General features: G+C 50.1%; 1 protein-coding gene across 2 annotated transcripts; it reads left to right on the forward strand.

Moving 5' to 3' along the window:
- Positions 1-1,525: 1,525 nt before the first annotated feature.
- On the forward strand, positions 1,526-9,829 carry OTP (orthopedia homeobox). Of its 2 annotated transcripts, none has more exons than XM_025998075.2 (3): positions 1,526-1,838; positions 3,132-3,541; positions 9,180-9,829. In XM_025998075.2, the coding sequence occupies exons 1-3, from the start codon at positions 1,802-1,804 to the stop codon at positions 9,708-9,710; spliced, it is 978 nt and encodes a 325-aa protein (XP_025853860.1). In that variant the 5' UTR covers positions 1,526-1,801; the 3' UTR covers positions 9,711-9,829. The 2 variants fall into 2 exon arrangements, with proteins under 2 accessions (XP_025853860.1, XP_072593057.1); XM_072736956.1 differs by lacking the exon at positions 1,526-1,838 and adding an exon at positions 2,164-2,815.
- The last annotated feature ends 374 nt before the right edge of the window (positions 9,830-10,203 follow it).

Below are 10,203 nucleotides of genomic sequence, written 5' to 3' on the forward strand. Positions count from 1 at the left end.
TGCACGGGAGGAGGGGAGCAGGCTGCAGGAGAGAAGGAGGAGGAAGCAAAACTGCCCCAGAGTTCGCCTTGCTGCCTCCTTTGTCTCCTTGCTCGGTCCCTGTCACGCATGCAGCTAAGGAGACACACACACACACACACACACACACACACACACACACACACCCATTCCTCTCGCATCTGCTCTCAGGCAGCATTTCCAATGTTTTGTGTAAGTCAATTGGACGGCGAACAAAAAAAGCCATTTGCTCGGTATTATTTAAAACAGACTTCATAGGACCACCCTTTTGTGGAAGCTTTATTTGCACTAAATGAATAATCTTAATTGCATCACTCTCGAATTAAAAATCAATGTTAATCAAGTTGAGGGTAGTAAATATCAGTTTTCATTGTGCCTGGGTAGAGGGCATTTTTTTTTTTGTGCTGCAAATAAAAATACAAGTCAAATAACTTTAAAAGGGCATTATGTTCTGCTACAAATACAATTGAAACGGATTGTTTAGGAGCAGATCAGAAATGGTACAGAATTTTGCACTTAATTTCCTCAGTTATCATTTACAATAAGAACCTCTGGGCTTGACAGCCAAGTCTAAACAGTAGTAAATTAGTACAAATTTATACTGATTTTACTCTAATAATCGTAATAAAAGCTTATAGATTTGGCACTAATTACATAAATGCCTAATGATCTTGAAAATTACTCTGGTTAGAAATATATTACTAATCTAAACTTTGTTGTTGGCTGGCTCTGAAAAATCAGAACATTAGAGATGGTTCGCTTCACTTGTGCAAAGCACTTTAAATTGTTCAAGTAGTTTAACATATTCAAGAAGAAAATAAAGAGCATTTAACTTTATTTACAGCCGTAAGTGGAATTGGGAACCGAGCTGAACTTAGAAACTTTGACCCAAAGAGCAGGATGTGGGCCAGGATGCAAGCATGGGCCTGGCGGAGGAGCGGGAGCCCGGCGGCGGGAAGGTGCCGAGCGCAGGAGGCGACACCGCACTCGGGGCCCTGAGGCTGACTGCGGGCCCCGGGGGCGCCGGGGGAGTTGACTTCTTTTGCCCTCTCCCGGCCTGCTGAGGGGGGTGGTCCTCTTTAGGCCCGGGGGTCCGGGCAGGGCCGCGGGACCCCGGGCTCAGGCCTGCTGGGCGGGTGCAGAGGCCGCGCGGGGCGCTGGTGGTGCTTCCAGTCGGCAGGCCCGCGGCGGCGGCAGGCGGGGGCGGCCCGGGGCGCGGGCGCCTCGCGGGTCACGCGGGGGTCAAGCCCTGCGCTGCCCTGTGCATCGCCTCCGGCCCACGGAGCTCCCAGGTTTTCAGAGCCTGGGCCGCACCTTGGAGGACGCAGGGGCCAGGGAAAGGACAGGTGTGACTGGGGAGAGCAGCGGGGAAGCGCTAAGGAGGCCGGGCGCGGAAGCCCGGGGCGAGGCCCAGGCGCCTCCGCCGCGTTGGCTGCTGCTCGCGGCTGGAGCTGCCGGGGCTGCGGCCACCGCCTCCTCCGGGCGGGCGCGGGCGGGCGGGCGGAGCGGGGGACTCTCCCGGCGCTGACATTTGCAGGCTGCCCTCCTGATTGGTCCCCTCGCCGAGCTGCTCACGGGTTCATTCAACTGTTAAGCACCTCCCCGTCTCTCTAAAGGACATTATAATGCAAGAAGCCCCCTTTTTAACCACAAACCGAATTTTCTTTCATTTAGGTGATCTATATATATCTATATCGTATAGCTTATAGCTTATATCTATTTTAAATAACCTAAAGCCGCTAAAATTTGGGGGGGAACAGCTTTCGCCCTGGAGCGGTGCGCGATGCTGTCTCACGCCGACCTCCTGGACGCCAGGCTAGGTGAGTGCGCGCCTCTCGCCCGGGCAACCAGGAGAAGCCGGGGCAGGAAATTGTCAATTTGTTCCTTATTTTACCTTAATGCGCCCTAAATGGACTAATTTCTTTAAAAGTAATTGTGCTGCATTAAAGTTTAATTTGATTTAACATCGTCTTTAAAAAAAAAATCTATGGAATATGTAGATCCAAAAAAGGACTAGGGAAATGTTGTTACTTTTTGTTTTTCCTTTTTCCCCCTTCCTCCCTCTCCCTTATTATTATTAATTTTTTTTTTTGAACTGTGATCTACCCTGAGATAATTTGTTAGGAGGTGTTTTTCTTTCTCTCTTCCCCCTCCTGTTTGCTTTGACTTGGGATTTTTTTCTCCCCCTTTTTTCTCTCTCTCCCTATTCCCTCCTTCTCTACCCCTCATCTGAGTATGGTTGAATTTGTAAAAATCTGACATCAAACGAGAAGCCGCTGCAATCAAGGCGGATTTTCTAAGTGTGTTCATTGAAAAAGGAGAAAAGCCAAATTCATCCCCACAGGCATTCCCGCCTGCAAGGGACTCAGCGTTGCCAATGGCTGAGAGGAACGCGCTTTTTTATTTCTCCGGAAAGAAAAGTTGAATTCTCGAAAGTTTGATTCACTGTTCTGTCTATAGAGTTTCCTTGAGTTTCCTTAATGCGGTCTGCGTTGCTGGGCTCTGGGTTTCCGGTTTGGGAATCTTTGGTGATGGATGTGACTCCATTTTCCAAACACTTTCTCTGATTTGAGGGGGAGGCGGAGCTGATTTGGGTTGATTTCAGAGGGCGGAAGGCTTGGAGAATTATTCATCTTCCAAAAGTGAGAGGTAATCGGCCGAGCGCCGGAGGTAGAGTTCGCTAAGCTGCCTAGACGCAGGTGGGGCAGCGACCAAGGAAACATTTAATTTTCTTTATTTCTTTTCTGCCCCCTCCACCCGGTGCAAGGATTGCTCTCGCGTTCCTGGGGCGTCAGGGGTACGGTTCATGAAAGGGACTCGGAGGCAGGTTTCTTTGCCGGGAGTGGGAGTGTTTCATTGCGGGAGATACGAAAGCATGTGCTGTTTACTCCGGGAGCTGGCTGCGGACAGAGGGAATGGGGCCGGGACGTGGCCTTCCCGCCTGGCCGTCCAGATTCCGGGGAGGCCAGCAGAACAGCCCCGGAGTTTCCTCCGTAGGGCGACCTGGGGCGCGGAGGGAGCCGAGGACAGGGCTGCAGGAGGACCGCGCGGTGAGGACAGTCCCTCCTGGCCGGGCCGGGCGGGTAGTGATGGAGATCCCCTTGCCTCCTCAGGTATGAAAGATGCTGCCGAGCTTCTGGGCCACCGGGAGGCGGTGAAGTGTAGGCTGGGCGTGGGGGGCTCCGACCCTGGGGGCCATCCGGGGGACCTAGCGCCCAGCTCCGACCCAGTGGAGGGAGCCACTCTGCTGCCCGGGGAGGACATCACCACAGTGGGCTCTACGCCGGCCTCGCTGGCGGTGAGCGCAAAGGACCCGGACAAGCAGCCGGGGCCCCAAGGCGGCCCGAACCCCAGCCAAGCCGGCCAGCAGCAGGGCCAACAGAAGCAGAAGCGCCACCGGACGCGCTTCACCCCGGCGCAGCTCAACGAGTTGGAGAGGAGCTTCGCGAAGACTCACTACCCCGACATCTTCATGCGCGAGGAGCTGGCGCTGCGTATCGGGCTGACGGAGTCGCGAGTGCAGGTACACCGGGCTTGGGCGCGGGGGCAGAAGCCCAGGAGGGGGGGCGACTGGGGCCAAGGAAGCGGGGCCTTTGCCGGGCCGGGGGCCTGGGTTTGCGCTTCGGCGGCCTGTGAGTTCCACGGACAGGCAGGGCCCCGATCTCCTGCCAGCACAGCCACATTCCCACAGAAATGGCTCAAAAGCGAAGCCGGCGTCGTTCGACTGTCAGGTCGTCGGGCTCGTCCTGAGAAGGGGAGCTCCGCGTCTCCCGGCCTCCGCGTCTCCCTGGCGGCCACGCTGAGTGCGCGCCTCCACCGCAGCTCGAGTTATTGACAAGTATTTCATTACCCCGTAACGAGCTTGTGTTAGGCGTCTGGATAAATGGGGGAATGCAACAATTACACCGAAAACTTGAAAGGGGGAGAAAATAAGACATAGTGGCACCTTCAAGAAGAATCCACACCAGCGTTTCACGGTGTAGCTTTATTCTCCTGAATATCACCCTCCCACCGCTCTCAGGCAAAATACCCCTAGCTTTGATGTTTGCAAAAGCTTTAAACTTTGATGGTCTACCGGGGCGCTAAGGGCGGCTGGAGAGATCCCCCCAGTCTGTGAGCCCTGGTTTTCCCCTAAGGAAACTGGGGATGGGGTTGGGGGAGGGATGAAGGCTTTCTGTCGTAGATATCCGATCTGAAGACGGGACATTTAGGGCAGGAAAGATTGACAGATACTAGACGAAATCATTACTCACCCTTGTTCTCATCCAACGATCCTCCAAGTTGTAAATTATATATAACTTACAAAGTCACACCTATAACTTTCCTGAAAATTGGGGAAAACAAGTATAAGCCCAGGCATCTCAGGGTTCTTTTTTCTTTTCGCTTTTTGGAAGAATGAAAACAATATACCATATTTTATGGATAAGCGCTGGAGGTGAAATTCCAAGGCGCGCAGTTAGTCTTGAGCTATCCAGGGTTCTGAAAATCTTCCTTTCCTGTCTAGGACGTAGTATTTTCCCTCCGTCAGGCTGGGTGTCAATTATAGCTCTAGGTGCTTTAACAAATTAAGTTTAAAGATCTCAGCTACTTTACATTTGATCTAAGAAGTAAGAGACAAGGGGCCCATAATCACAGTGTTGAATATTTCTGTCTCTGTGCGACATTTTAAAGATAGTCTAACCTGGAAAAATAGCATGTGCTTCTGTTCTAAATAGTCAGCAAGTGAGTATCATCATTGGGGACTTAAAGTCGTCAGATTAATAAAGAAATAATCGAGGTATAATATAGATGAGTATTTTTCCTCAATAGAAGTCTGGGTGGTTTCATTAGTGAACTTTGGAAGCCCTAAACCATGGGGGCCATTGAAATGAACACCCAAGGAGTGTTCATTGCATTGTGCAGCTATATATTATTAATGCTTAAAAATTTTTTTTTGCCTACCTCCTCTTTTTTAAATCTGAAGTTGAGTCCAAACCTTAACAGAAATATACAATTTCAATACATCCATTACTGCTAATGATAATACTGGCTTGTTAAAATCTTGTAGGTTCAAAATTCATAAATTTGCTTTTTCTCCCTCAAGAGAAATACTACCTAATAATTTTTGTTTTAAAGAGTAAAATGCTGTTGCTTAATGCTTAGACATAATGGTAATTAGTTTAAATTAAAATAGAACTTAGAATCACAAATAAAATATAATTGGACAACTGACTTTATGAAAAAAGAAAATGAGGTCTATTAAACTTTATTAGGTCTTCCAAAGGTTAATGGCAGTGATTCTTTTAATAGAAAAAGTTGTAAATGAAATAAAATACAAACTATGTAATAGAAACAGTTATTTTCAAAAAGTACACAAAAGAATAATCAAGAAGAAAAAGACAGAGTACTTTAATTGTTCTAGCATAATGTTCAACAAAAGATAATAGCTTGAGGCTGCTGATAGGAACAATTTAATAGAATGGCAATTTCAATATTTTTAAAAATAATGTTTCATAGTTTAAAAAGTAATCAGATCAACATAACCTTCTTAATTAACATTTCAGAATGATTAACATTATGTAATGTAATGCAAAAATAATTTATGGAAAATGTATTTACTTCACAATTCACTGTACCATTGCTCCTTGACCAAATTCAAATTAAATAGTAATTGGTTTATGTTCTTATGAGTACTTCATAGTTTTCCTTATAGTTAACAGATTGCCACACATTCTTTTCAGTGTGTAGGCCACTGCACTGATTAAAAATGATCTAAACATTTAATTTATTAGAATTCTATGTTTTTAAAAATGCTTTTAAATTCTGGACTAACTGATCCAACATACTTATTTTTATCTCTATCTGGTATATATCATGCTTATAAGTATTTATTAAAGCACCTCTATTCACATGGAGGCCAGTTCCATGTCTGATATCGCTCCCTTTTTCTGGCTAGTGTAATAAAACCATTCCTTTTATAGCATGCCATTATTAGAAACCAATTTCAGAATTATTTATAACCTGGAATGGCTTATTAAGCAGCAATGCGAGAATCATGCAAATTACGCGATCAAATGCAATATAATAAGCATAATCATTAGTCTCTAGCACGGATTAATTAACTTTCAATATTTTATTTACATAAAAACCAAATCAGTGAAATAACTTCTGCACAGTCAGGCTTGCCTTTCAATATTTTATACGAACAAAAATAATGTGCTGTAATTCCATTGACCGTGTCCCCCAGAATGGCCCTGTCACCTGCCACATCTTAATAGGGGGACAAGCTGAGAGTATTTTCTAGTTTTCTAATGGAATGAGAAATTGCATTTTCTTCCTCTCCCAGCACTATTAAAGTGTAATGAATTCGGCCCAGAGTTCACGGCTGGCTGATCGAAATGAACCTGAGATCTCGGCTTTAATACAGCTCCCCAGATTTCCTCCCAAATCTTCACATTAATCATTTGCTGGATTCCAATGAGATCTTCATAAAGCGTTTGCTTCGAGGGGGAAAAAAAAGTAATATTCTCTCTTTCTCCCTCTCTTTCTCTATTTCTGAGCCATTTATAGTTGGGGAATTAAACGGGCTATATATTTTAAAATACATTTACAGTATGTCTATATTACTGTAACAGCAGATATCATGAAAGTGGATTTTTAAATTCCAACCTCCATTAGATTCTCACTGTTGTATTAAGCATTTTCTGAGAAGAGCTGCATTTCAAACTGAGTACAAAGTTGGCCCGTGGCTGCGGTTAATATATTTTCTGGAGTTGTCATCTGTGCATTCTCAAAATCTCCCTTAGGTTTTGCCTGCATTTTAATCCGTCATGCTCTAGTTTTCAAGTGGAAACATTCACATTTTTAAAAACATATGCATCATAGCTTGGAACGGAGGTGCTCAGACCCCATGCAGATTTTTTTCCCCAACCCCAGTAAGCCATGAAACATAAAAAATTTTGTAGCCATCATTTGACTACTAACCCTCAAACATAATTGAGCACGATTTTTCGATTATTCCTATAATATTTAGTTCTTTAACAGCTGTTCTTTTCCAACTGTGCCTGAGGTTCAGAAACCTGTCTAGCGAGTGGGTTTTCTACTTATGTTCTATGGGGGCAATCCCCCCCCACCTTCTTTCTTTCTTCTGCTTCTCTTTCCACTCCCCCCCAGACGTCTGCCACTCCCATCTCCCACTGCCCATTCCAAACATTTAAACATTTCGGACTCACTGACGCTTTGCAGGATGTTAGTAGCCCATTTTTATTGATACCTTTCAAAATATATCTGGGGGCAGAATGTGAGATGGGACCATTTCAACATAGACACTGTCCCTGTCTAGAGCTCCATCCGGTCTACCTCCCCCTATTCCAGCCTTGGATGGGGAAGGCAAAGTGACCTGTGACTGCAGGTCTCCTCGCTACGCTTTCCTTGGCTCCTGCGCGCTACTCTCTGCTCGAGGCCTCTAACAGCTCAATTCTCAGCCAGCGGCATTGATCCCAGTTACTATTGAGGGCCCCCGCAGCCTCATTAATCCATCGCGCCACCAACTCAAGGGGCTTTAGCAAGTAAGAGACTCGGCATCTTTATACAATCCGGAACTCAGGGTAGGCAGAAACATGGGAAATAGGGTAGAAATCAGAGAAAGATAAAATGGTGGGCAATGGCACCAGTATGGTAGCAAGGCGAGGGCCAATCCAAAGGCGGGCGATAATTCTAGATTGCAATGCCGTTCACACTGTTAAGTGTCTCCACTTGCACGGGTGTAACACAAGTCTGTGAATAGCTGGCTTACTGAGAAGGGGTCAGGTGCATCCTTTATCTTGCAGAATAAATACTAAATATTAGCTTGGATTAACGGGCGAATAACCTTTTGATCATGAATACAGTCAAATTGTGTTTGCCAAATTCTAAGAGGAGACTCAGTCAGTACCTGAGCTGTGTCTCGCATCATTTATATTTGTGCACAGTAAACCTCGGACTGACTAGATGTTAAACTGCGAGCCTGCCAGGTAGGCGTGCTGGAAATTATTTTGTTAAAAAAAAAATCAAATTCAAACATGGGGAGACGGGAAGCTACCTTGGTCAGGCAGCTTACTTGACATCTTTCAGGAGAAACTTTCCTTCCTCTGTGATAGTGGATATGACACTAGTAGGCAAATGTCTGGTAGGTTCAGAAATTCAGGGTTACTGTGAATAAAGAACGAGTAGAAGGTTTGTTTTTATTTGGAGTATACTTTGTCAAATACATCACCTTTAAAAAGGTATGTGGATATCGGGTCTACGCAAAATCAAATTTGATTCATGGCTAGTGTGAGCTTTAAACTTGAGTTTCTTTAATTTGTGGTCAGAAAATTTGCTTTCAGTTCATAGATGAAAAGGATGAAACAGAGAGGAGGGCTTGAGGAATTGGAGGCCTTGTAGTCTCGGGTCCTCAGTAAGTTCCTGAAAATAGACTTGCAGGCTCCAGGGCTCGGGGCTTTGGCAGCGGGTTCCAGCGCATCTGCACAGCTCAGATGAAAGGTGCCCTTAGAGAGGTTTGAGCAGGAGGCAAGGAGACTTGTAGCAGCAGTACCAGTCACTAGGAGTCACAAGTCACAGCGGCGACCCAAACGACACCGTAGCTCAGTGCCGCTCGCTTTCCCGCATGGATCACTATATTAACCTCTCCGCACTGTCATCCGTGGCGTTAGGGGCTTTCCTTTGTCTTTCGATTTTGAAACTGGCTATGTCGTCCACGGCCCTTCATCAATTTCCAAATTTCCAGCGTCTGTGAAATTTCTCTACCCCATCAGTGTTATAAGGCACGCTATTAAGCCACATGGGTACACATGTTTATCTTCATTTGTACACCGGTGGGTCCAATTCTGACACACGCCTGCCTGCAGACTTGCGCACGTAAGCAGTGCACGGACTGTGGCGGCGTGCAGCGGCGCGGTGTGTGCACCGAGGGTAAGCGCCCCGGGGCACTAGCGCCCAGGACCCCGGAAGGGGGCCCTTGCTCAGTGCAACCCGCCAGTTGTCTCGAGCAGCGAAGACCCGCGGCCCGGGCCGGGGGGCCGGGGGGGCGGGGGGGCGGCGGGTGGAGGCTCGCGGGGCACGCGGGACACCCGCGCAGCGCTCGGGCCCGCGCCTCCGCCGGCTAACGGCGCCTTGTGTGTCTCCCGCCCCGCCCGCTCCAGGTCTGGTTCCAGAACCGGCGCGCCAAGTGGAAGAAGCGCAAGAAGACCACCAACGTGTTCCGCGCGCCGGGGACGCTGCTGCCCACGCCGGGCCTGCCTCAGTTTCCGTCGGCCGCCGCCGCCGCCGCCGCCGCCATGGGCGACAGCCTGTGCTCCTTCCACGCCAACGACACGCGCTGGGCGGCGGCCGCCATGCCGGGCGTGTCTCAGCTGCCGCTGCCGCCCGCGCTGGGCCGGCAGCAGGCCATGGCGCAGTCGCTGTCCCAGTGCAGCCTGGCGGCCGGGCCGCCGCCCAACTCCATGGGCTTGTCCAACAGCCTGGCGGGCTCCAACGGCGCGGGGCTGCAGTCGCACCTCTACCAGCCCGCCTTCCCCGGCATGGTGCCCGCCTCCCTCCCCGGCCCCAGCAACGTCTCGGGCTCGCCCCAGCTCTGCAGCTCCCCGGACAGCAGCGACGTGTGGCGGGGCACGAGCATCGCCTCCCTCCGCCGCAAGGCGCTAGAGCACACAGTCTCCATGAGCTTCACCTAATGCAGCCGCGCCCCTCCCGCCCCGCCCCCGGGGCGCCCCGACGTCCCCCGGCGCGCGCCCGGGCCCCCGCTCCCTGCCCGGGCCCTGCCCCGGCGCGCCCCCCCCGGCCCCCGGCCCCCGGCCCCCGGCCCCGGCCCCCGCCACTTCCCGTCTAGCGCTCCGCTCCCGCGTTCGCCGTCGGGCTCACCCCGGCCCGCGGGCTCCAGCCGCCCCCGCCCCCGCCCCCGCCCCCGCCCCGGCCCGCGCGGCCCGCGCTCGCGCCCTCCTCCCGGCCTCCGCCTGGCGGCGCGCTCCCCTCCACCCGCCCGCGCCCGCCCGCGCCCGCGCCCGCGCCCCCGGCCCGCGCCCCCGCCCCTCCTCCCGCGCCCGGCCAGAAGCATCCTTCCCGCCATTTTACTTAACAGGGAGTCGACTCAGGATCTGAAATCAGACACCAATGGACTGGTTTGTGGGCAGAAACACACCCCCCGCACTCTCGCTCACTCTCAGACGC

Source organism: Vulpes vulpes, chromosome 14 (genome assembly GCF_048418805.1).
Source record: "Vulpes vulpes isolate BD-2025 chromosome 14, VulVul3, whole genome shotgun sequence".
In the NCBI taxonomy this organism is placed as follows: domain Eukaryota; kingdom Metazoa; phylum Chordata; class Mammalia; order Carnivora; family Canidae; genus Vulpes; species Vulpes vulpes.